At 40.0% G+C, this 27,373-nt stretch overlaps 1 protein-coding gene across 1 annotated transcript in view; it reads left to right on the top strand.

Annotated features, from left to right (window-relative positions):
* Positions 1–27,373, top strand: part of SLC2A13 (solute carrier family 2 member 13) — a 104,306-nt gene that overhangs the window by 6,263 nt on the left and 70,670 nt on the right. The window contains exons 2-3 of the mRNA XM_083701509.1: positions 14,683–14,842; positions 19,030–19,238. Of these exons, the coding sequence (XP_083557635.1) occupies positions 14,683–14,842; positions 19,030–19,238 (369 nt within the window). The remainder of the gene's footprint in view (positions 1–14,682; positions 14,843–19,029; positions 19,239–27,373) is intronic.

The raw sequence follows: 27,373 nt of genomic DNA, 5'->3' as shown, positions 1-27,373 counted from the left end.
AAAACCAATAAACATAGCTGAACAGTAAGTGTATGTTCAGATTAGACATAATAGGTTGGAACACTAAAGAGCAATAAGGAAAACTGACTCATCTTTTCTGTGTTCTTGAGCTATGGGGCACTAGTAGAAGTTTTCATTTTGTGTGTATTGTGACTTAATGTTTTAGACAAGGCTATTGTCTTTACTGATTTTATATTTTATCTTTCAACATCGTTTCTTGTTTTGATGTATTAAAAACTGAGTTAAATACTCTTAAATAGTGGTACCTTATTAAATTATCACCACTGCTCTCAATATGAACATGGTTGGTGATGCTGAATTGATGCCAAATAACTGCTATTCAGTTGATTAGTATAAAGTGCTAGACATTATAATTCATGTTGTCATGTTGATTGTTGTTCAATAGAGCAGCTTTGCAATTAAGTCCACAAAATTTAATAGCCAGCACACCTGTGTCAGTGCTTTTGTGGAATTCTGATGGAAAGGGGAGAAACAGAGAATCCAGCTGCCTTTGCCGATAAGAGGTTTATTGCCTTGTTGTATGGTAAAAGTTCTTACTTGCCACTGGTATATACACCAGCATTCGAAATTTGCCAGGTACATTTTGCACCTGCCTATCAGCCACCTGCGACCAAGTGGAGATGCCTGGGTGCCATCCTGGCTCCTGACATCTCCACCATCTGGAGGTGCATGCCTGGGGATCCTTGGATCTTGACTATTTTCACACACTAACAACACATATCTGTTATATTTTATCTGCACAATCAGAATGTATTTCAGGAACAAAAAAGTCATATTGAAAAATACAACTTTCGAACCGTCTGGCCCCAAAATGGCAAGTAGGCATTCCGTTTGCAAACTGTGTAAACGTTTGTTTGTGACTGTAAACCTGGTTTAAGGAGCCATTTGGCACTTGGCTTATATATTGAGGAGTTTCCAACACAAATACTGTCAGCTAGCCACATACCTGTGATTTAGTAATATGGCTGTATAACAATATCCAGCCCATGCTTTCCCCCCAACAACAGATCAGTGCTTAATAGCTTTAAAGGAAAAATTTGTAGTGAGTTTGCTTCTAATTTTGCATTGAAAATACAAGTATAACTGTGTGGGATGCAGGTACAAACTACTGTTTAATGTTTTTGTTTAAGGAACAGTGCATGTTGTATCCATTTTCTATAACCTCCACACTGACAAGTGAGGAGAAATGCTAGAAGTTTGCGCTTGGGTGAGTTGTATGCATTAAAAAAATAAAACACTTCCATATAGGCTTGTTTCTTAATTTCAATTTCAGTTAGCTTTCGCCAGACCTCCTTGTGTAGATGTTGCTGAAGTTTTTGCATACAGTTAACATACTTTGAATACTGGAAAGTATAGCAGCCTGAAGCCTTCTAATATGTCAGCTTTTTTAAAATCACTGAAAACTCTAATGCCCCGAACGACCACTTTTGAAGTGAAATATTTATCCTTTAGTAAAACAGAACCTTGAAGTTTGACTGCTGAATGCTTTAAAAAAATACTTTACATTTAAAACACATTTCTCTTCCCTCCCCCCAAGTCATGGAAACTGTAGTTTACCCCTTTCAAAACTACAATTCCTAGCACCCTTAACAAACTGCAGCTTAAATGTGTGATGTGTGCTGCCTCTCACATTGACTGAGGGTATCCTCTCCCTCTCGTCTTGGAAAAACAGATTCACCCAGTGAAGCAGCTGAGTGAGTTCTGGTTTGTGATGGCCATCTCCAGTTAAGAATTCTATGTGTGATATATAAATCATTGTAGCTACGAATGGCCCAAGACATTACCTTCTTGAAGCATAAAGTTCCAAAGTTATAGTGAATGAGCACACTATTTCCCATTTGATATCAATCCTAATCAAGTTGCTTATGCTGATGTGTGAAGCCCATGCCTGACAGAAATCACTGTAAAAGTGACTTGTTTTTCTCATTATCATGTTAGACAGCCATGACTCTGTACAAGGGTATTACATATGCAAGAAGACCACTTGCTTGAAGGTGAAGTTTGCAATCCTGGGCATACGTATTTCAAACTATTAAACAAAGTAGGATTGACTTTGAGGAGATTTGCACAGGCAGGGCTCTAACACAGATCCAGGTATAACGCTGGACAAAATGGAATGAGATGGAAAGTACATACCTATGCTGGTTGAGTAGTCAAATCATAAATAGTCAACTAGACAATGGAAAATAGTGCAGAACTCAAATAGTTGGAAGGCATAAAAAAGGAGTAGAAATGTGGCCTCAGCAGATGTCCTGATATGCGGGAGGGTATACCCTAGATTCTAGGATTTGTGAGTTGCTACTCCCTAAGCCTGGGCATGGGACGCAGCTGGCTCTGTGGGTAAAACCTCAGCGCCTAGGACTTGCTGATCACATGGTCGGCGGTTCGAATCCCCACGGTGGGGTGAGCTCCCGTCGTTCGGTCCTAGCTCGTCGTTCGGACCCAGAAGTGTCTGCGGACAGCGCTGGCCCCCGGCCTCTAGAGTGAGATGAGCGCACAACCCTAGAGTCTGTCAAGACTGGCCCGTACGGGCAGGGGTACCTTTACCTTTAACCCTGGGCATGATACAGTACATGACACTATCTCATTTTTCTATTCAGAACACCACTGATTTTTAACTCTTGGTTTGGCAGATATTTATGAATAATTTTTAATACCTAAGTTAAGACTTGAGCATATTTTTTATTCTGTTTCCTTTCAAATTAGGTTGCTTTGAAACATGCTTTATTTGTTTTTGTTTTTTAAATCTGATTTTAAAAATCCATTCCATCCACTCAGTGTGGCTAGGAGCGATTACAGTACGAGAGGTCAAACTTAAAGTGCAGCAGCTACCAAATTAATGGGGGCTATGTACTGACAGCCAGTGTCTGCAGTAAATAATGGGAGTGATGCTTATTACTAATGCATGAACAGATTTCTGTTGTTACTTGACAGTCAACCTATGTTGACTGTTGTTCTTCAGTACATCTTCTGTACAGGGACTGCTTTGTAAGACATACAAATGAGGTGTGGGTTGTCTGTTCCTCTTTGGAAACTGCATAATGAGCATTCCAGTATTTGAACTGCTTCTGGTTCATTAGGGAAATCAGTAGATGCACATGAATTTAAATTAAGATGTGTAAGTTATTCAAATTACTTGACTGCTGTATAACATCTTGCCCTTAGAAGGCGATAGATATTTTCAAGGTGAAAAACTTGAGCGGAATAATTGGAAATCTACAGAAATTGAGGTCCCTATTTCTGTCTGTGGGAGTGTTTAAGCGTATCATCCATGTTGTAATGAAAATCCAGAGACTGGTTGCAAGAAGGCTGCTACTGATGTACAGTAGTAGTAGAACAGTGAAGATAACCCAATTTTCCTGTTCGTAGCATGCTGGAGTTGCAGAACTCTGGACTTGAGATACTCATGTTTTGCAAGTAGAAGCACAGTAGATAGATACACTAAATTTCCTTTACTGTCCAGCTTAGATGCTTTCTATAGTATAGACAATAGAACAACTTCTATTGAAAATATTTGTCTTTTTGTGTATGTGCTTGAGAAAACCTGGGATTCTCAGATAAGTAGAAGGGGAAGATGCAGAGTTGAGGCAATGAGGCTTGTAGTGACTTCTCTGTCCACTTCTACTAGTCCTTTACATTTGTTTTATGCTTCTGTTTATATTTGGGAAAACCTAAGACTTGAGATTTAACAGAAGGGCATAGGTTTCAATGCTAAAACAGTTTCAGATTCTTAATGACTGCAGTAATGTCAGCTTCCAGGGAAGTCAACTTGGAAAGTGCAATTAATTACCAAATACATTTTGGTAATATGCATTGTTTCTTTGCCTGGGAAACAGCAAGCAGATGTTTGACATGATTCATTGCACTTTGAGTATTGCTTCATGTCGGCGTATTAAATCCCTGAAATTATACACATAATCTACTTGGAGATCTGATTACAGTTCCCAGTTTTTAATGACATAGTACAAGAACCCTTCCACGGGGATGCGTTTTGTTGTTCCATGGTTTCTCATTCTGTTGCATGGTGATGTGAAAAAGATAATGAAGCATTCTGTCAAGCAATAAGCTTTTTGGAAACTGAGTGTGAAGTGACATGTGTCATCGAGAAGCTGCATTATAGGGTTGTTTTAGTTATCCTTGAAATGGTTGGTTACCCAGACAACCAGCAGCACTTTTTCTATTCCCCTGGGCGGACTGTTGCCCAAATAGATGTAGAGCTGGTACAGACATAATGCTGCCGATCTCTTCACCATGGTTAAAAGATCAGGAGCAATTCATGGACTCCCTTCATTTGCTAGTGTTAATTAGGGTGTAGTAATATTCCTGCAGTGAAGGCAACCAGCATTCATTTCCTACTGATCTGATGGTGATTTTAGAGACTTGTTCCTTGCACATTCCTTATTCACGTAACCAATAAAACCAGTAGAACAGTAAAATATAATGTGCACCCCTGCAGCAGAGTAAAAGCCGCTCTTTTAGAAAAAAGATGTCAGGTAGCAAGAAGCCACACAGTTGGAAAGGCATTTTATTATTATCGCTACCTGCAAAACTGTTCATACAGTCTATTAAGCATTGTAAAAGATTGGTAAAACATGCCTCAAGCAGGCCTGTGTGGCGCAGCCACAAGCCCGTGTTTTGGTACGATAGGGTGCTCCTCAGAACGGCATTGGTTTTTCAGCATTTTGGTGTCTGCTTATAGACAATGTGTTTTTGCTGCGTAATTGCTTTGAGTTTATTTACCTCTCTTGCCCCAATATGAAAAATATTTTAAGTATTAACTGAGAACGTTAACCATCCATGTCATAGGGTAGGACACTTGATGCAGGTACTTTTACATGTTGTAGGGGCATAAGCTTTTATTCAGAAGCTGTGACTAGTTTATATATAGATTAGACTTCATGTATTAAGATTTTGTCTTTTTTCTTTATTTGCCCTCGGTGTTCATTGCTTTTATGCTCTCTTTAATTATTGGCTCGAGGAGCAGTCATTAGACAAAGGAAGATAAAGTTAATCACTTCATTCTCCCCAGTGGAAAGTGACTGAACACTGGACCAAAATTGACTTGAGTGGGTCTCTGAATTGGAGGTTACCAGGTTCAGTTAATTAAACAGGAAGGATACCACTCCTGTGTCTGATTGTAGTTGGACTTAAACCTGTGGATAGGGACCTTTTTTAAAGGACTTTTTAAGGTCTGTAAAGCTGGTGTAGAAGTGAACATGCAAACAACCTTCTTAACGTCCCTCATATTAACAAAGCTTGATAAATAGCTGTCAGTGGAAAAAGCCTTTTGTTACTGTGACAAACCTCAAACATACCAGCAAAGAGGGAAGGAGACATCAGGGTTTGCTCTGGCAAGACTCTCAGCTCCCCATGATAGAGTCTGTCACTCGGCTATGCTACTAACAGCTGCCATGATGGAAGGATCCTGATGACACCAGTATATCCATATTATTGTGATTTTTTAAAAGTAGTTAAATGTTACTTGTAAATTGCCTTTGAAGGACTTGTATCCAGGAAAACAGGATATAAATTATTGTAATAAGTACGTTTCTAAAAATGCTATCCTTGTTCGTTTTTGCTTTGTATAATACTATTCCTGAGCAGTTGGTTTAGTAGGTACATGATAAAAATATACCTCCTTCAAGATGTTAGCTTTCTAGTGAGTTTAAGGCATCATTTTTATCCAACTTTTCCCTCTCCCAGTCACTTTCCATTCAATAACAATGATTCATACTCAAGCCTAGGGTGTAGTTCATGAGCACAACATTGAAAGAAAATTATTAATGAAAGTGTCTTTTGGTCTGCAGAGAAGCAAAAAAGAAGCTGAAGGCACTTGAAGTTTAATATTGGATAAATTCTCTTGCATCTTCAGTGTTGGATTTCCTCTAAAGTGGCTAAGTATCTTAAAATCTAGTTTTATATGTAGAAGGAGTCCTTTTGAATTAGCTGTGGAGATTGCATTTTAGGAAATTTCCACGCTAAAATGCAAAGCCTGAGAGTGGTTCAAATATTAAAGTACAGGAGTTGTCTTCCTCTGCTATTCATGGTGCTGTACTTGCTCTGCTATTCATGCTATTACCTCTGCACTCTCCCCAATTTTACAAAATCAGTTTATCATGAATGAGCCACTGTGGCATCCTGGCAAATAAATACCTTTGGTCTCCTAACCACTTTATAACTATGCTGCAAAATTGATATTGAAACACCATAAGAAAGACAGGCTACAAGAAGGTAGAGTGGAAATTAAGTCAAGCACCCTTCAAACCTGTGGATGAATAGGAGAGATTTCAGCACATGCTTAGTCCTTCCGTTGAAATAGACATAAAAAGTGTCAAACCCTAGTAGGGCACAATTCAGCCAATCACTTATTACTCTGCCACTTGGGTTATTTTTCAGTAATCCCTCATATTACATGCATTTGTATGGGCGGGGTATAAATAAATTATTATTATTAATATTATTATTATTATTATTAGTCTTGCACGATTTCAAACAAATGTGGTAGAAGGCAGGATGGTTAAAATTCCACAAATCAAATCCCAAGCATAACAGAGAGCTTAAAAGCTCTTTTCATTCTGGGTCCACTTGTGGTTACCTGGAGCAAAAAGATCTTTTAAGCTCTCTACTTTGCTTGCTGGGCAATGTCTGCTCAGCGCACCACCTCTGCAAGGCTCAGGGATGCATTTGCAGGACAAAACTGGCACATCAAGTGGGCCTCCCCCCCCCCAAGCAAGTCCAAGAGCTTGAAAGCTTTTTTTTTTAAATGTGGGTAATCTAAACACGCATCAGCAGTGGTGACCACATGCTTGAGGTCCTAGACAGTTTTGTCTGCCTGAGCTCCACCATAATCAGCAACCTTTCCATTGATTCTGAGCTGCACAAGTGTATTGGCAAGGCTGCTACAGCAATAGCTCGCCTCTCCAAAAGGGTATGGGAGAATGTGATGCTAATGACCAATACCAAGATGAAGGACTACCAGGCTTGCATGTTGAGCACACTGCTTTATGGGAAAGAGTCGTGGGCAACTCACATCCACCAGGACCAATGCCTCAGTGCCTTTCATATGTGCTGCATTAGGGAAATTTTGAGCATTGCATAGCAGGACCAAACAATGATCTGCTCTCCGAAGCACGCATTCCCAGCATCTTTGTACTCTGATCTCAGTGATGTCTATGCCAGCTTGGTCATGTCCACAGAATGGAAGATTTATTTATTGAATTTATATGGCAGGATCACCGAGGACATGCTCTGTGGGGAGGTGGCTTCAGGCACTAGGCCTGTTGGCAGACCAACTCCATGTTACAAAGATGTCTGCGATCTTGACATGAAGGATGGCAACATTAAACCTGCCATATGAGAATCCCTTGCAGACAGTTACAATGCCTGAAGGCAGGTTGTGTATCCATAGCAGTGACTAGAGGAGGTATGACTGCTGGGAGGAGTGCAGACTGAAGAAACACCATTGTGCATCCGTCATCTGACCCTGCTGCAACAGTACATGTCTCTTCCATATCGGTCTCTACAGCTATAGCAGGTGCTGTAACTCACCAACAGTTTGATTTTACCCCTGAAGGTGCACCCTTCCATTGTCTCCCAAGACAGATAGATGCCAGCAACAAGGACAACAAGAGACTGAATATAACCTAAGAACACATTTTTAATCTTTGAATCATGCTGCTGAATTTTATTTGCTTAGAAACAGCAGCCAGATTTCTGTCGGGTGCAATCCTTATGGATTTGCAGTTCTTATGGATTTGGCATTAAATACTAGTGAACAAAGTGGGACTGAGTTCGGAGTATATGGCCATAAGATGGCTGTAACAAGTGTTTTCAAGAAGCAGCAGATGGTAGTAACTGTACAAAATAGTGCTGGCTAAAATAGAATGTGATGGAAAGTAAATATCCTTGTTGAAGTACAGGACCATCCATATGGGCTCAATGGATGATCTTGCCAAGTTACACTTCCTAAATTTCTGCACCGTGATGAGTAGCTAGTCGTGGGTTCATTTGGAACCTCGTAATAATAAATACAATATGCAGCATACTGTATTTATAATGCCCACACCTAAAGTAGCTTTTATCTGTCTGACAGATGGTCATGATTCAGTTTTATGAGATAAATGTAGACCAACATATTTATATTCAGGTTATTTTTTCCCCAAAAAAATACATACTAGAAAAACAGAGTTCAAATTGGTTTTAAAAGCTCTTCAAATTATTCTCCCATTGATGTTTGGAATATTTGGATTTGTATGATAATCTCAAGAGCTTGCAAGGCTCCAGGTGAAAATATGATGGCACCCACCTTAATGGTCATGTTGTGAAACCCTAAAGTATTGTAGATGTAAGCATTGATTTCCCACTTCCACTATACCATGTTGGCTCAATTTGCCATGAAAAAAGATACATCTAAAGGAAATTTTCCAAATGTAATAGTCTAGAGTCTACTGTTGCTAATATTTTTTATTTAAGACTTACAATCCTTATTTTCCTAAATCCAAGGGATCTAGCATCTAAAACAATGCAACATGGGGGGGGGGGATACAAAAGTTTAAGCAGCGTACATCAGTGAGACAAAACAGAACAGATAAAAGCAGCAGAAGGAAACAAAACGAATGATTGATACCAGTATCATAAAACCATCTCAGCCAGCCAAAAACCAGCCAGAATGTCAAAAGGGAGAGAATGAAAGGTAATGGGTACATGGCTTGGAAAGCTATTGCACCCAAAGTAAACATTTTAGAAGGATTAAATCACTTGTACCTTATGGTGATATTCAATTATATTTTATTCAGAGTAGACCCATTGAAATGAAGGAACATTACTAAGTTAGGTCCATTAATTTCAATGGGTCTACTCTGACTAAAATTTTGTTACTACCACCAGGACCTCCATACACACTGTCCAGGCTAGCACCATAGAGAGGTCACTTCGGTGTTGCTATTGCAGTGGTTTGACTTCACCCCCAGAGGTGGTCTATTGTCTTTTGAGCCAGAGGATACCAACAATATGATAGGGAAGCAGCCAGGTCACACTCAACTTCTAACAACTGGTAAGAGCAGTTCTTAATGCCAGTTGTTTTATTGGTGGCTTTTTTGTGCAGAAAATACTACAGTATATTGTTGAATCCACACACACACACACCCGCACACACACACACACACACACACACACACACACCCTGCCACCTCTGCGTTTCTACTGCGTCTATTAACACTCCTTCCAGATCCTGCAATTGAACAGTAAAAACTCTTATCTCAAACTGTCATGCAAGTGATGGAAAAATCAGAAGTGTTAATAGACCTTTCTGCCCAGCAGCTAGCAAAAAGCCTGAGGATTTATTCATCCCATGTGATTTGGAACTGAGAGTTTGCTAACCAGGAGGTGAAAGAGATGAGGCAGCACGTACTGAAATTAAATATTTGTTTAAAAGGTAGAACTTCATTAGTTACCAGCAAGAGCAAGTTGGGGAACTTGATGCGCTCGAAACAGCTTAAGGTAATCTTTTATAACCAGCATAGCTGGGAGGGCTGAGCTGAAGTGTAGCCTATTAATTTTGGGGAGAAAGGGAGGTTTTCAATGGATGCACTGTTTCCTGAATAGTCCCTTTAGCGTAGCTCCTTTACATTTTCATCTGTTTGCAGGGATTGTTTCCTCCTCTGTGTTGCTGCTGTTCCTAGTGCCCCTTTCCTCTAGCTTTGCTCTTTTGAATGATCCTAGCCACTCAAAAATAGTGAAAGGTAAAGGACCCCTGGACGGTTAAGTCCAGTCAAAGGCGACTATGGGGATGCAGCACTCATCTTGCTTTCAGGCTGAGAGAGCCGGTGTTTGTCCACAGACAGTTTTCTGGGTCATGTGGCCAGCATGAGGAAATGGCTTCTGGCGCAACGGAACACCAAGACGGAAACCAGAGCACACAGAAATGCCGTTTACCTTCCCGCCGCAGCGGTACCTATTTATCTACTTGCACTGGTGTGCTTTCAAACTGCTAGGTTGGCAGGAGCGCAACGGGAGCTCACCCCATCACAGGGATTCGAATTGCCAACCTTTCAGTCAGCAAGCCCAAGAGGCTCAGTGCCACCCGCATCCCTTTTTAATACTGTTCAAAAATAGTATAATAAATGTGGCAGTATCATAAAGCTACGGTATGTCACCAGTCAGATTTTGTTAATGGCACAAGTCTCAAAACCAAATCTGAGGGGTGATTGGCTGGTCGTATCCTAAGATATTTAGCAGCGCAATAGGATAACACTGAACTTATATTGTTTACATTTTAAAGATTTGTCTAGTATCCTTCCGGTTGCCTAATCTGACTTGAATTTGTCTTGAATTATACCACTGATTTAATTTATGAAACAAGTCGTTTCAAAGTAGATAATTGTTCGTGGAGCATTTTTGACCCCACATCAGTGGCTGTTATACTCATAGCTTCTTCCTTTATACTGATGCTGATGTACTTGCCCAGAGCAACTGCATTTATTTAGACTAACAAAAGCTTATTGGAAAATGCCAAGGTGTAATTTAAACACCCCCTTTTGGAACACAGGGATAATTAACTTATCTTTTGTTAGGAATGTCCTGCATTATCTAAATATAGTTCACATAAATTAATGTGCACTGCTTGATTCAGTTAATGTGTATAAGAAGCAGCACTACTTTGAAGTGACCTGCCTCTTATCTTCACAGCCACATCTGGAACATGAGTTGGTGGATGTGTCCTTTAACTCATTAAGTGTAAGCTCTGTGCTTGATATGACACATCTTTTGTTATTTTCGCTGTTGGATGCTGCATGTTGTTTAAGTAATCTTGTTATCTTTATCATGTTGAAATGTGGGGGTTTTGTATATTAGTATATTTGCTATCGTTTTGCGGTATGTTATTATGAATTTTTTTGTGGTGTTTGTTTGAAATGTATTCGTGTTTTCTTTGTTGTAAGCCACTTAGAGCATGATTTTTTTTTGTTTGTGGAAAAGCGGCATACAAATAAAATGCATAAATGAATGATTATACAACCAAGTTTTTGTATTTCTCTTGCAAGAAATACAGAGGGGCTTCTCGGTAGTGGCACCCGCCCTGTGGAACGCCCTCCCATCAGATGTCAAAGAGAAAAATAACTGCCAAACTTTTAGAAGACACCTGAAGGCAGTCCTGTTTAGGGAAGCTTTTAATGTTTAATAGGTTATTGTATTTTAGTGTTTTGTTGGAAGCTGCCCAGAGTGGCTGGGGAAACCCAGCCAGATGGGCAGGGTATAAATTATTATTATTATTATTATTATTATTATTATTATTATTATTATTATTATTATTATTATCTTCTTAGGACATACGATATCAGAAGCTTGCTAACATTGGCAAATATTAAAAGTTGCAAACTGATTTACTTTTTTGAGGTATTATTTTAATAAAGTTATCTACTAGTGTGTTTGTGATCCATGAACTTCAGATTGACTTTGGAATTCGAATATACCATCGTAACTAACAAACTTCATGTTAATGCCTGTCATTTCTGATACATTTCTGAAGCATGCCACGGTTCTCCATTCTGAACATGAACTCAAGTTTTCCGTATTGTTTTATTTTGTCTAAAAGTTAATGAAAGGCTTTGGGGATGCAGTCCCATCAAATAATTTATGGGGGGGGGGGACACAGTGGGACCTTGGCCCATAGGAGTTGGCTCTTATGAATATAGCTAAGCAGCCATATTTCCTTGGTTGTTCATTAACTTGTACATCACCTAAAAACTTGTATCCGCTGCAAATTCTTTCTCTAGAATGAAATATTTCGCCATAGTGCAAACATTTCACAATGAGAATGATAGACTTTGAAAAGCAGTGTGTAGTGTTAATAAGTTGAATTAGCTGGAGGATCTTAAAGGGGGAAAATAGACATTAAAATGTTCAAAGCTGCCACCGTTCCTCCTACCTTGTAATGTGTAATGTAAACATTGTGTAATGTGTGAATCACCATCTGCCATCCCCTTGATTTGTGGCTGGCAGGGAGAAGCCAAGTCTTAGAAAGAAGGCAGAGAAAAATATATATAGATAGACAATGCAGATAATGCACATTTTGTAATGTTTAGTTTGGCTCTGACTCTAATTGTGTCCTTAAGCATTAACTTGCACTCCTTCATCCCATTTCAGTTTAACATGGTGGGGACAGAGTTGGCAGAAGAGAGGTTCCAGCAACTTTGTTGTGTGGAACTGAAAACCATAACCAGCTCTTTTGTATCTTTCAATTTATCCTATCTCATAATTTCCTGTAATTGGTGGTTTAGGCCATCTGTTTGGCTGGCATAATACCGTGTACAATATGCTGCTGGCAGGTATCTGTTGAACGGTGGCCACAAATTGGAGAAGCTGACATGAGTAGCCTGGGCTCATCTATCACAAAGCATTTGAAGATGAAAGGGATTTCATCTTGGTTGTAACATGTACAAATGGCTGCTAGGAGAGTTTCTGCTACATGTTTCTAGTTTGCCCCTTGCAGAGTCCTGCAAGCTCAGTACACAGTGTTCTTCAACCGTGGCTGCCCACATGTGGTCCCATCATCTTCAGCTATAGCTTAGGGATGATGAGAGTTGCAGCCCAACAACATCTGGGTACCCAAGGTTGAAGAACATAGGGTATGGCATTTCAGCTTATTGAGGCTGTTCAAAAGAAAGCTTTTTTTGTTTGTTCGTTACTGTCTTTAAAAATCTTAGTGTTCTTAGGTGCAAGATATTAGTCGTGCAACAAAATCCATGCCAAGGCAGCCAAATTGAGAACCAAGAATAGTGAAGAGTGTAATTCGGATAAAATACAGCTTCTCCCACAGAGGCTGCCTGGCGCTCAACTCACCTGGAATTGAATTATTTCTGCAAGCTCAGTGCAGATAAAGTATGGGCCAACAATTCAGTCGGTCACTGGACTTCTTAGCATTTAAAATAATAATAATACTACTACTACTAATGATGATGATGATGATGATAATGATAATAATAATAATAATAAATTAATTCTTAAGACTCCATTTCTGCAAAAGTTACTTCAGGCACAGAGATCTGCTCTATGCCCTTCCCTGTGAAGACAGAGTCAAAGTGTATCTGATACAGTTCTTCTGGCTTTGGTTTCGAAAAGGGGTTGGTTTCTAGCATCTGACTTGATACAGCTGAATTGGCAGAATAAGTAAGTTTTCGATGGATATAAGATTATAATATTCTTAACTCTCTAAGTACTTAGACTAATCTCTAAGTATTAGGTGTGCTTTGAGACACGAGTTGGAAAAAACACAACATAAAAAATACAGCCACAAAAACCAGTTAGCTTACTTTTTTCTTAGGAAGTTGTAGCAATTTGGTAAGATGCCTGTTACTGAAATCTGTTTTAATAAAGTGCTTTGTGGACGAGCTGGTAATTTAGTTCATGTCAATGGAAATACACCAGTATGAGGGAGTCATAATGTAGCCCGGGTTGGTATTGGGCTAAGATATGTTAAAGTGCCAGATGACATATGCCCTGTTCTATTAGGCTTTAATTGCCTTTGATGATTTTTTTTTTTTCAAATTCTTTTTATTAATTTTCGCTTAAATAACCAAAAAAGAAAAACGAAAAACGAAAAACAGTTACAACCTGTCAGGGAACTGCCATCGGAGAGTCAGGTGGTGGAAGGGCTCAAGGAGGCCAGGAGAGCCTCGGATGCGGAGGAAGGAACCAGTAGGGGGAGAGGGAGAGTTCCTGCAGAAACTTAATCGGAGGAAGGGCTCCAAGATGTTTCCAGTGAGAATAGCGGGGAGGGCTCAGGACCTCCGCTGGGGACGCCCACTCCGCGGAGGAAACTGTCACGCAGAGAATCCAGAAGACGAGTTTCCGTCAAGGAACTCTTATGTTGGAGTAAATTCCGGAAACGCCCACTGACGGATTCTGCCAGCGATTGAGGTAGCCACGCACCCATGGCTCCTCGGACTGGGAAAGTTTAGGAACTGATGGTAAAGCTTGGAGGCTTTAAACGCTTATGCACGAGCAGCCCCCTTTTCCCATTACACAACCATTACATAAAACCCCAAAAACACAAAAAGAAAATTAAGTAAATTTCTGGGCATAACAGAAAAATAGTGACCATTTCCCATTACAATTCTTTGTCTTCTCATTTGTCTCTTTATATCTTTAGATACTTAAATCGTTCCTTTGTACACCTATTGACTTCCATGCCTTTGATGATTTTTAATGGTTACAGATATCCCTTAATGGATTGCTTACAACTCATTCCTTTTTTAGTCGACTATGTTGTTTGCTACTATTCTTTTGTATTATGATTTGAGATGAGGGATATAAATCCCTTCAAACATATAAATAGTCACCACGCTTCCTACATGTTCAGCTTCTGTTTGCTTATCTATTGACAATCTCTTTTATCTGATTATTTTCAACTTGCAGTGCAATTCTCTATGCTCTATTCACGATCAAATGATTTCTCCTCCGTTTGGAACTCTTATCTTTCAGATGCGCTGTAAACATGCTATATTTATATAGCATGTACTTTGGTTTGATTACTTATTTGAAAGGTAGAACATTTCCTCCTGTTTATGATTGAGTGTCATGATTGTAGATAACACATGCCAATGATAAAATAATAGTTCTTATTTGTAAAGAGGTTCATACTGAATTTTAATTACTTTCTTCCAGGTATTGCTTCTATGACAGTCCCAGTATACATTGCAGAAGTTGCTCCACCTCATCTAAGAGGCAGATTAGTGACTATAAACACACTCTTCATCACAGGAGGACAGTTCTTTGCAAGCGTTATAGATGGAGCCTTCAGTTATCTTCCAAAGGATGGGTGGAGGTTAGTGTAATCTTTTTGTTTGTTATTGAAAGTAAAGTTAGAGCTGCACTGCCATTTAGATTCAAATGCTGTGTGTGTGAAATGTGTGTGTAGTACACACAAATATTTATTTGTATACACACATGATAAAGATACATTTTTTGTTTGCAATGTCTTTTGTACTCTTTAGTGAAAAAAATTAATTACCCTTTTTAAATCACAATAAGGAGCAATAATAATAATAATAATAATAGTTGCAAAGTTTTTATCGGTGGTTGCAAGAACCAATGATCCCTATATTCTGAACAAAATGCTTGTTTAACCTGCAGGTAGGCTGTTTGAATTGTGTATTGCTTTGTAACGATTTGTTGGGTCTTTGGACCGTAATAAAGATTGATGATGATGAATAATAATAGGTGACAAAGAAACTATCCAGATGTGTTACATTTTACAGATTACATTTTTATTTTAAACCCAACAATTTTAGATGCAAATCTAAATGATTTAAATGTAGACTTTGTTTTTGCACACTAGGAATCTTCCTTTTTGTGGTTTTAAGTTGATGCCCTTAGAATGCTAATTGGCTTTGAATAATGGCAGCAAATCCAGCTGAAATTTACTAATGGATTGAATTAAGGAGCTATGGATTTTATCTTTCAACATTGTAATTTGCAGGGTGGCAAGATCTATAGCAAATGTAATCAAGATGCATGCTAGCTTTCTTGGAGACCCATGGCTTCAATTCTGTGGTTCTCAGTACAATATCATGTAAAGTCTTGATTCTTCTGTTACCCAAAGAACTAATTTTAAGAATCCCCGAAGCTAATTTTTTTAAAAAAATTGCTTGGTTTTGAATAGACCATCTTCTGTCTGTGATCTAGAAAAATCATTAAATGTAGCAATAGCACCAGCTTGGATGGCTTCAAAAGAGTGCTAGACAAATTCATGGAGGATAGGGCTATCAGTAGCAATAATAATAATAATAATAATAATAATAATAATAATAATAATAATAATAACAACAACAACAACAACAACAACAACAATTTATTATTTATACCCCGCCCATCTGGCTGAGTTTCCCCAGCCACTCTGGGAGGCTCCCAATTGAGTGTTAAAAACAATACAGCATTAAATATAAAAACTTCCCTAAACAGGGCTGCCTTCAGATGTCTATAGGATAGTTGTCTATTTCCTTGACATCTGATGGGTGGATGCCACTACCGAGAAGGCCCTCTGTCTGGTTCCCTGTAATCTCACTTCTCGCAATGAGGAAACCGCCAGAAGGGCCTCGGAGCTGGACCTCAGTATCCAGGCTGAACGATGCGGGTGGAGACGCTCCTTCAGGTATACAGGACCGAGGCCGTTTAGGGCTTTAAAGGTCAGCACCAACACTTTGAATTGTCCTTGGAAACATACTGGGAGCCAATGCTGATCTCTCAGGACTGGTGTTATGTGGTCCCCGCGGCCACTCCCAGTCACCAGTCTAGCTGCTGCATTCTGGATTAATTGCAGTTTCCGGGTCACCTTCAAAGGTCGCCCCACGTAGAGCGCATTGCAGTAGTCCAAGCAGGAGATAACTAGAGCATGCACCACTCTGGCGAGACAGTCTGCAGGCAGGCAGCGTCTCAGCCTGCATACCAGATGGAACTGGTAGACAGCCACCCTGGACACAGAATTAACCTGCACCTCCATGGACAGCTGTGAGTCCAAAATGACTCCCAGGCTGCGCACCTGGTCCTTCAAGGGCACAGTTACCCTATTCAGGACCAGGGAATCCCCCACACCCGCCCACACCCTGTCCTCCAAAACAGCACTTCTGTCTTGTCAGGATTCAACCTCAATCATGATGGCTATGTTCTATCTCTGCATGCCCACTGAATGCCCAGTGCTTGGAATCACAAATGGGAAGAGCCCTGTTTCACTTAGCTCCTGCTTGCAGGCTTCCCTCAGACATTTGGTTGAGCACTCTGTGAGCGTGATCCCACAGGGTGCTTAAGTATTTTTAAATGGTATAGTTTCATGCCTGTTTAGTTAGTGAAGAGAACTTGTTTGTACTTTAAAGATGCATTATAGAACCCTGGGTGATAGCCAACTAACTCACCATAAGATTTCCTCCTGCATGGTTTGTGTATTTTTAAACCGAACTGTAATAAAAATAATATTTGAATTATCAGGGGAGGGGAGCTCCTTTTTATAGAAAATTGCAATAGTGTGCTTGAATTGATTTAAGAGTGAGTTGGGAGGTGTGGATTTCAGATTCAGTTTTTTCCACTTGCCATTACAAGAAATTCTGTCATAATAGTGAAAGGAACAAATATTACATGTTAGTAACATTAAAGTAAAACATTTACTTAAAGCAAAACTTACTTGTATGTTAGTAGCATTAAGTAAAAACATTTTAAAATATAATAACATTAACCATTTGTTAGAAGCCATTGCAATCTGCAAGTCAGTAAATATCTTTAAAAATAGAATGGCCAACTTTTGGAATGCTAATTACCAAGATAAAATTCAACCATGCTGCTGGTTTTGTGTTTTTGCGTACTATAGTAATCCATAAGATTTTCATTACACTTAAAAGTATCTGAACATTTTTGCTATTCTAAATGTAACACACTTACCAATGTCATTTTAGCAGGAACAGCAGCTTATCTTATCAAGGGACAAAAGTGAAATGGAACTTTTCTCCCCCAGAATGAAGTACTTTTATTTTTGATTCCAAGAAAACCAACAGTACAAGAATGCTTCCAGCCCAGTGTGGAACAATTTGGAAAAATAGTTAATGATTCAGTATGTAAGGAATTGTCAATTAATGTTGTTTACGATGCGTCAAGCTCTTGTTTGACAAACATGATGGCAGATGCGGGTGGTTGCTCTTGAGTAACCAGGCAGGACTCTGACCTGTCTTTTACAGGTTTTATTGGTGCAAACTATTTACAGTGCATAACCACAAAGTTCATGTCCATCTTAGTCACTTGCAGAATCCGGGAGTGGCCCCTTCCGGCTTTTCCCCAATGTAAGAACTTAGACACCCCAAATCTCCACCTCCCCTCCTTGGATCAGGTTTAAGGTGCTGGTTTTAACCTTTAAAGCCCTATCCGGCTTAGGACCCTCGTACCTACGGGACTGCCTATCCTGGTATGTCCCACAGAGGAACTTACAGTCTTCAAACAAAAACATCTTGAAGGTCCCAGGCCACAGAGAGGTTAGGCTGGCCTCAACTAGAGCCAGGGCTTTTTCGGCTGCAGCTCCAATCTGGTGGAACGCTCTGTCACAAGAGACTAGGGCCTGCAAAACAGAGCTGTTCCACCAGGCCTTAGGCCAGGGCACAGCCTGACTCCCTCCTTTGGCAATCTTTACAGAACTTAAGCTTATGGTTGCCATCAATTTGATTTTAATTACTTTTTATAATGAAATGTTTTTAGAATGTTTCACTATTTTATTGTTGTTAGCCGCCCTGAGCCCGGCTTCAGCTGGGGAGTGCGGGATATAAATAAAATTTATTTTTATTATTATTATTGTGTTTCACATCCCTGTGCAAGCTGGGCGACGGAAGGGGCGCACATCCCTCCTGGCCAGCTGGGCTAGGTGAGGCGCTTGGGCTCTCAGTAGCATCTTTGAGCCCTCTCCTCGCTTGGCTGGCCCCTTCCCTCTCTACTCCACTTGAGGTTTGGCTTTCTCCACTGCTGGAGCTAGTGTCGGAGGTTTTCTGTATTCCCCTGCCTCCCTCCCCTGTTCTGATGGCAGTCCCCTTACACATGACAACTGTGATTGTCTTCTATATTAGATCCATAATGGGAGAGAATAATATGTCAGCTGTCATGCCACTGTAGTTGTATGCCTCTTTAGTTGGTCTGGAGTTGCATTTGTTCAGCGAATTTGCTGTTTGATACATGTAAATAATTGTAGTTCTCAATCTAATATAAGTTAACTTTGGGCTAAGTTTATGTTATCTAACAGTAATTGAAATAACTGATTTGCAAACAGCAATGTTAAAATTATGTCTGCAGGGAACAACTGAAAACCTGTTCAAGAGTTCTTGGAATCGTCTGATACAGAAATCTCAGGATATAAACTATGTTACCTCCATCTGCTTATTTAGAGAAATACTGAGCGTATTCAGAAAGCGGCTTAAAGCCTTGCTGTTCTTTATGGAGAGAATCTTGATAAATTTGCATTAAAAATGTTTCTTTTCTTTCCCCCAGATATATGTTGGGCCTCTCGGCAGTTCCAGCTGTAATACAGTTTTTTGGCTTCCTCTTTCTTCCTGAAAGCCCCCGTTGGCTTATTCAAAAAGGACAGACTCAAAAGGCAAGAAGAATCTTGTCTCTGATGCGGGGTAATCAAACAATAGATGAAGAATATGATAGCATCAAGAATAACATAGAAGAGGAAGAAAAAGAAGTTGGTGCAGGTAAGGCTGAATTTCTGCTTTCTTTGTACGTTTATTAATGAGTGACAGTGTTAACAGTATTTTAGGTTAGTTTGAAATAGATTTTATATTATTACTCCTACTACTACCACGACTACTAATATTATTTGTATAGCACCTGCAGGTCTCAGGGCAGTTCTCAACTTAAAATCACAATATTAAAACACAACATACATAATAACAAGGAAAAAAAAGAAGAACCAATAATTTGCAACCCATGGTTTCAGGCAATCCTAATTGGTTCTAACCATACTCCCAGTGAAAATAAGATTAAACTAAGCTCTATGCTTTATACAGCCTTGCTCCTACATCAATTCTATTGGTATTTTTCAGAAGAAATTAATATGTTAATATCAGACTTGGTTCCGTACTGTAACATAATGAAATTATAATTGTCTTAAGAATTGCTAATGAGTTTCAAGGATTCAGTTAAACAGGGGAAGCCAATATAATAATCAGCCATATATACTTTTTCAAACAAATTAATAATTTGAAGGATAATTTTTGTTCTGTTCTCAATTGACTGGGTGTATATATTCTAATTGTCACAACCTAATTATATAATTGCTTGTCAGGAGTAACTCACAAGTGCACGCTAGCTCTGATATCCTTCAGTTGCAATATTAAAACTTGGGATTCTACAGTGACCTTTCAGTCTGTTGCCTCTCTTTATTCGCAGTGGATTTTGACGTGTGAGGTTTCCAGTATGGTTACAAAGAAATAAAGGCAAATTCCAACTAGCATATTGAATTCTTGTGAGTTGCTTCTGTTAGCTTTTGGGTCATGCAAATTATACTTGCCTTATACAGCCACTTCTGTGCATTTTCTGTAACCAAACTGGAATGAGACTTCAGTCATAGTGAACATGTTTGTGAACGGAATAAACTTTTCAACCCATGCTACTAGTGTTTGAACTTCCCCATTTATACCAGTCTCTGTTAGAGTTTATTTAACAGGATTAGGTTTTTTAATCTGTTAAAAAGTATATAAACACGGACTGGCAGTATACAGTACAGATCCAGTGGCAGGGAAATGCAAGAAGCAGATTTATGTTTTAGATCAGGGGTCAGCAAACGTTTTCAGCAGGGAGCTGGTCCACTGTCCCTCAGACCTTGTCTCTCAAACTTTTTAGCAGGGGGCCGGTCCACTGTCCCTCAAACCGGACTATATTTTGAAAAAAAAAAAATGAACGAATTCCTATGCCCCACAAATAACCCAGAGATGCATTTTAAATAAAAGCACACATTCTACTCATGTAAAAACACCAGGCAGGCCCCACAAATAACCCAGTGATGCATTTTAAACAAAAGCACACATTCTACTCATGCTGATTCCTGGACCGTCCACAGGCCGGATTTAGAAGGTGATTGGGCTGGATCTGGCCCCCGAGCCATAGTTTTCCTACCCATGTTTTAGATGCTTCTTCAGAGAGAAGGTGGGTTGGTCTATTGTTGTTATCAAATGAGCCGTGCCAACTAGGGTGAATGTCCACTGATGCTTCTGCAGGTGATCCCACTGGCTGCTCTGGGATAGAAGGGTTAAGGTGGTCTCAGACGTAGCTTGGACCTAAATGGTCCAGGGCTTTGTAATTCAATACATGGACCTTGAACTTGGCTTTGTAGTAGATGGGCAGCCAGTGCAGATTCTTCAACAATGCTTTCATATGTTGTCAGCCAGATGCCCCCATGAGCAATCTGGCTGCTGCATTCTTCACCAGTTGGCGCTTCCAAGGACAGCCCCACGTAGAGGCATTGCAGTAATCCAGCCTTGAGGTTACCAACACATGGGCTATAGTTGGTGGCCCTGTAAGGAGGATGCTGTGAAGTAGTCCAACTGGAGCGGGCAGTGAGGTACCGTATTTTTCTCTCTATAGGACACACTTTTCCCCCTCCAAAAATTAAGGGGAAATGTGTGTGCGTCCTATGGAGCGAATTCAGGCTCCTTGGCTTCAGCAGTAGCAAGCGAAGCCTCCGAAGTGCAAAGGGAGCGCTCCGAAGTGCAAAGGGTGTGCACCGACCCCTCTTGCTCTCCAGGCTTCAGGGATAGCCGCCTGAAGCCTCTGGAGCGCAACAGGAGCTCCCACTGTGCTCCGAAGGCTTCGGGTTCCTTTTGCTGAAGCCGGGAGAGCAAGACTCTCCTGGCTTCATCAGAGAGGGAGAGCTGCGCAGCGCCCCTTCAGCGAAGCGGGAGGAGAAATGGAAGGGGCTCCGTTTCTCCTGCCGCTTCGCTGAAGGGGCGCTGAGCAGAGAGGGGGAGAATTTTTTTTTCCGTGTTCTCCCCCTCTATAACAAGGTGCGTCCTATGGTCGGGTGCGTCCTATAGAGCAAAAAATACAGTAATCTTTTCCATCCCAAGCCTTCATTACTTGGTCCCAAGATAATGACATAGGATGAAAAACTTGAATGCAGTCTGTTTCTACCACAGCATTTCCCAGTGCTGGAAAAGGGGTGAAATCTTAAAATCTGCAAAACAGCCTATCTCTTCTGTGGCCTGTGTTTACAGATCCCCATGCAAGTGTTTCGGTTTCTTTGGATTGTGGTGGTTATCTAGGCTGAGATCCAGAAAGTCCCCCCCCCCCCAACTAGTTAAGCCAAGAGGTTTTGGCTTCTGTTTTTGTGAATTGAAACTGTGCATTATTGCAAACCACTTCTGAAACCATGTGGACTTTTAAGAGCTGTTTGTGTTAAGTCTCCGGGGTCTGTAGCTAAAATAATAATAATAATAAAAATCCTCTGGGCTTGCCTAAACTGTGCTGCTTAATGTTGCTGTTTGGCGTCTAGCCCGTGATGATTTTTCCCATGAGATGTGGGTCTGACATAAGAGTGTTAAAGTGAATCATAGGTTAAGGTTTTTTTATGCATTTACTCACTTGCTGTTCTGCACACTAAATATGTAACACAATATTATGTGTTGTTGACCATAAGGGGGAAATGGCTTATGGCTTATGGCTTTTTCTTGGATCAGAGTTTATTCTAAAAATGGAAATAAAATCAAATTATTGTGATTCAAGGGTTGTTATTATGTTTGTGTTGAGATATTACCAATTCTTGTTTTTCTCATTGATGGTAAAATGGGGTTTCTTAAAAATGACCCAAGAAGTTCCTTCTGGTACTGTACCCAAATAATTGTTTAGGAAAAATATATTTTTCTTAAAGGGAATTTTGCATTGGTGAAGAAGCTCTTGACACTGATATGAGAGGATATAAGAGGATTTTCCTCATTTACCTTTCAAGATGCAAAACAGATTCTGAAACACTGGCCTCTTATTTATAGTGTACGGATTTAAGCAGATTAATGTATAATTCTTATTTCCTGTAAAGCAGATATTAGCAGGATAAGTCTGGTCTCAAATTTATGCAGCCCTGACTACTCAAACTTCAATTTATCAATATATTTCTTGCTCATGGGACTTTGGAAAGTCATGATGAAGGGTTTCAGATAAGTTCTTTCCTCCTTAAAAACTCAGAAGATTTTAACATTTCAGAGCTAGCAGTTTTAGTGAGCTTCGAATGCAGTGATATTCGGTGATCTTGTTTGTGTTCATTCTGTTATGACTTTGGCTTTCAGGTCAAGCATTGTTGTCAACACTGCATTAGAGGAGTTCTGTTTTTAGGATTTCCTCTTTCCTAACAAGAAGCTGGGAGAGGCAGCACATGAACCTTAGTACTACCACAAATTTCATTATGCAGGGGTGGAGATTTCTTGAATTTACATCACAGCCTGAAATACAAACAATATCAACATTGCACTATTTTTGCATCAAAAAGATTGCTTATAAATAATGGAACTAAAGCTCAAGCTCTATTGTATTTGAGTGGTTTTCTGTGACTTCAGTGATTATACCGGAATTGGATTATTCTCTTGCATATTAGCATTTTTTTTATAAGAGCGAACAAGCAGTTCTAAGAGGGAGCTCTGAAGTGTTAACATTCTGTTAAAACTAAATTAGATCTGTTAGAAGCAAGAATAAAATGACAGTTTATGGCAGATTCTAAACAAGTGAATAGCTACAGAAATGCCTGTATAGAACATCTTTATTCACATTTTATTTCAAAAGTGCTGCGCTTTATAGTATTTAGCTTCCATTGCTGTGACAATGGAAAACAGTTTTCCCAGTAGCTTGCAGCATTTGTAAATGCAGAACAAGAAAATGTTTGGATATAGCTACAGTCCAACAGCCTTGAACAAACAGATGTATTAAACTGAAGTTACAATTTTGGCAGTACCTTATTTCTAGAAGTATGAACACAGAAAAGGTTTAAGTTGACATGTGTTGCATTTGCCACGCATTGATATTTTTGAATTGTTATTTTAAAAAAAGACAAACTGAAATCATTGTGAGTCTGCCAACCAAATGACATGGACTTTCACCTTGTATCTCATTGAGAAACACTATTTTGCTGCCACCCACTGCTTTTAGACACCTGTTATACCCCAATCATGCATGTATATTCAGTATATACTGTATGTCTTTTGTTCTCGTATGTACTTTGTTCAAAGGGACTAGCCCTAGCCTTCAAGTAAGTAACCTTTCTTAGCATCCTATGCCAGGCTGAAGAGAAGAAAGCCTTAAGCCCCAGGCAACTGAGGGTTTGTACCAGTCTACTGCTGCAAGCGCTGGCCACAACATGTGGGTAGCATTCCCCCATGGTCCCAGTTTTCTGATAGTTTGGTTCTTTAAGTGCTCTTAAAAACATGCTTTTCCTACATACCTTGAAGGTTTCTACTTCAGCTGCCTTTCCCCTTTCCTTATTTTGCCATTCAGCATTTCATTATCCACCTTAGAAGGAGCAATTTGCCCTTGTTTGTTTCAGAGCCTGTTCTGTTTTATTTTGTGCCTTTATATCCTTCCTGGCTTCCGTTGAACTCCAGGCAGCATGTATAGGACTCCTGGGAAGTGTCCAAGCCAATCCAGGCCTATGTAGTTTCAGCAGAGTTAATGTATTGTATGCCATGCCCTGGGATCTGGAACCCTGATGCTACATAAAAACAGTGCTCAAGTAGGTGACTAGTTCCCAGTTCCTTATTTGCTTGCAAGTTCAAAACACTGAAAAGAATGAAAATTCATTCATCCCTGAACCCCAGATAGCATTTGTGCCCCATATAGTATATTTCCATGACTGGGGACTCACACCTTTGAGTCCTAGAACAGTTGTTTTTGGCCCAAATTACCTTGCTTATGAAATGCTCATAATAAATTAAATCAGCAACTGGTTGTGCCTACCCCACAACATGAATCACACACCCATCCATCTGGGGGAGTGTGCCTTGTGAGATGACATTGGATCCTGCCTAGCCCAGAGCTTCCTGCAGGCACATAGCATAGTCGGCTGCATCTGTACATACTAACAATAGCTAAAATGTGTAAAAAAGAAGATGATGATATGCTTTGGGCAACAAACAACAAATCATGCACCCACAAAATAAAGTATAATGATATTGATAATCATATTAATTGTTCCTAATTATTTTTTGTAGATTGATAGAAGATTAAATATGAGGATATACTAATCTTATTGAAAGGAAAATGGGGTCTAGCATATGTTTTTATTCCTGATAAACATCGAAAAGGGAATATTGAAGAATTGTTGACCTTTATTACACTGCTTTGTAATAAGAATTATAGAGAACATACAACTCCCGAGTTTCATCACTGCCTCCTGTGAGAGCAGTGATCGTAGCATTACGCAAAGCAATAATACATGTAGATGGTGTGACTTGTACTGGTGTTTGGAGTGGTTTACCATGTACAGTGGTTTGAAAGCAGCCTATGAATTAGTACAGTGATAGGCGGTGGCAGCAGCAGCAACTCCTTTCCAAACAGGGTTGGATGAAGCAACTGGGTCAAGTGGCAGATTCAGCAGTTGTTACTTCTAAGCTGCTTGGCGATTCCCCTCTCTTGGAGGACAGAGCTTGTACATGCTATGTAGCCTCTCCGGTTCCCCCAGACCTAGCCTGGTACTTTAGGTGCAGTGAATGATGCTAATCTGCTATCATTGTGAGGAGTAAGATTCAACTGTCTGTCCGGGCCGTTTTTGAATGCGCAATAGGGAAGGAGTGCCAGCCCTTCACCACTAACAGCAAAATATTTGGGGCCAGACCTGCTTTTAAAACATGTTTTTGTGGTTTTCCAGAGCTTGGTTTCAGCTGTGGGGAAGCTGAAGTATACTCTCTGCATCAGTGAGATTGCTTCTGAGTTCATCATCGTCCAACCTTTTGTAGAATCCTTTTCAGTGTATCCTAGCAACAAGAATGGCAATATGCACAAAGGCCATTAGGGACCCTTACTTTAAAAAATTTAATCTACCCTCAGTTTTAAAAAAATCTACAAATTTAAGATAACTTGAAGTCTAAAGCACGTCTACTAAAGGATTTTCTAATTCTATTGACTTTTTCCAGAATAGTAGTAACTACAAAATATTATACAACAAATATTATAACCCTTGGAAAGGTTAATCAGTGTAACAGACTTAATGGTTTAAAATCTTTATTCTTATGACTACATGTTTCACAAATGAATGTTTGGTTAATTGTGTTTGCTTGAGTACTTAAATGATAATCTGAAAAATAACATTTCCACTCAGCACCCGTCATCTAGATAAATATTTAACAACCTGTTTGGACACTGGGCAATAGGAATCCCTGGAGTCCTAAAGAACTGCTGTTTCCCCCTTTAGTGTATGTTTACTGCTTCTGCCCTGTGGTCTGGTAGTCCTTGGAAGCGCTGTGGTTTGCTCTTCCTTTTTTCCAAGCAACCAGAATGCATTTTTCCTGTGGTGCGTTTGTCTGAGGTCAGATACACCTTAGAAAGTATTTTCTGCACATAAAAGGTAAAGGACCCCTGGCAGTTAGGTCCAGTCGCGAATGACTCTGGGGTTGCAGCGCTCATCTCGCTTTACTGGCCAAGGGAGCTGACGTTTGTCCACAAACGCTTCTGGGTCACGTGGCCAGCATGACTAAGCCACTTCTGGCGAAACCAGAACAGCGCACGGAAACGTCGTTTACCTTCCCGCCGGAGCGGTACTTATTCATCTACTTGGACTTTGACATGCTTTCGAACTGTTAGGTTGGCAGGAGCTGGGACTGAGCAACGGGAGCTCACCTTGTCACGGGGATTTGAACTGCCGACCTTCTGATCGGCAAGCTCGAGGCTCAGCGGTTTAGACCACAGCACCACCCACATCTCTAAGGTAAAGGACCCCTGACAGTTAAGTCCAGTCGTGAACGACTCTGGGGTTGTGGCGCTCATCTCGCTTTACTGGCCGAGGGAGTTGACATTTGTCTGCAGACAGTTTTTCCGGGTCATGTGGCCAGCATGACTAAGCCGCTTTTGGTGAAACCAGAATACTGCTACACAATAAGTACAGAATCTCCGACCCAAATGGAAAATGCAAAAGGTTTAACACTTTACAAAAAATCATAGAATTGTAGAGTTGGAAAAGAGTTCATCTAGTCCAAAGAGACTTAGACATGTCTTCTGCTCTACAGCAGACACTCACTGAGATTTCACTTACAGTACAACACATTATATGTCAACTCAGAAGTCGATTTCTTTGTGTTTGATGGGGTAAGTGGTACAGGATAGCAGCCTAAGGTTTGTTTAAGGGTTTGGGGTTTTTTGAGGGAGGACGGTTCCTGTTGCTTTTACAGCTGTAACTCCACAGTCAAGGTCAATGGGACATTGCTGACTTCCCATGGTATGCATGGGGTCAGCCCAGTGTAGTTGGTTTTTTAAAAGATCATTGTCATGCTTCATTCTCCCCACCAGCCACTTTCGGTTTGTATTATTTAGCTCTTGTTACAGAACTTGTTTCTTCCATATTTAACTTCATTGCTGGCAGGGATGAAGTATGGTGCATGGCTCTCATTCTGCTAAGAAAACAAGGAAAGGGGCCTTTATTCAATCATCCATTTTTTTTCCTGGGAAGCGTGGCTTGACGTTCTGATTTTAATCCTGAGAATAAATGGTTACAGTGACATTTCTAGACTTTATAATATGATAGAATATTTTGACATAATTGAAGGTGTTCCATTCCTTTGAAAATAGCCATGCCCTGTCCCTGTGAGAAGTTAACAAAACACCCGGGTAATTGAAACTGTGCTGGAGAGTAGAACAA

The sequence above is a fragment of the Podarcis gaigeae genome (assembly GCF_964106915.1).
Source record: "Podarcis gaigeae genome assembly, chromosome: 10".
Taxonomy (NCBI): domain Eukaryota; kingdom Metazoa; phylum Chordata; class Lepidosauria; order Squamata; family Lacertidae; genus Podarcis; species Podarcis gaigeae.
Note: the sequence above shows the minus strand (reverse complement) of the source record. Positions and strands in the feature narration are given on the sequence as shown.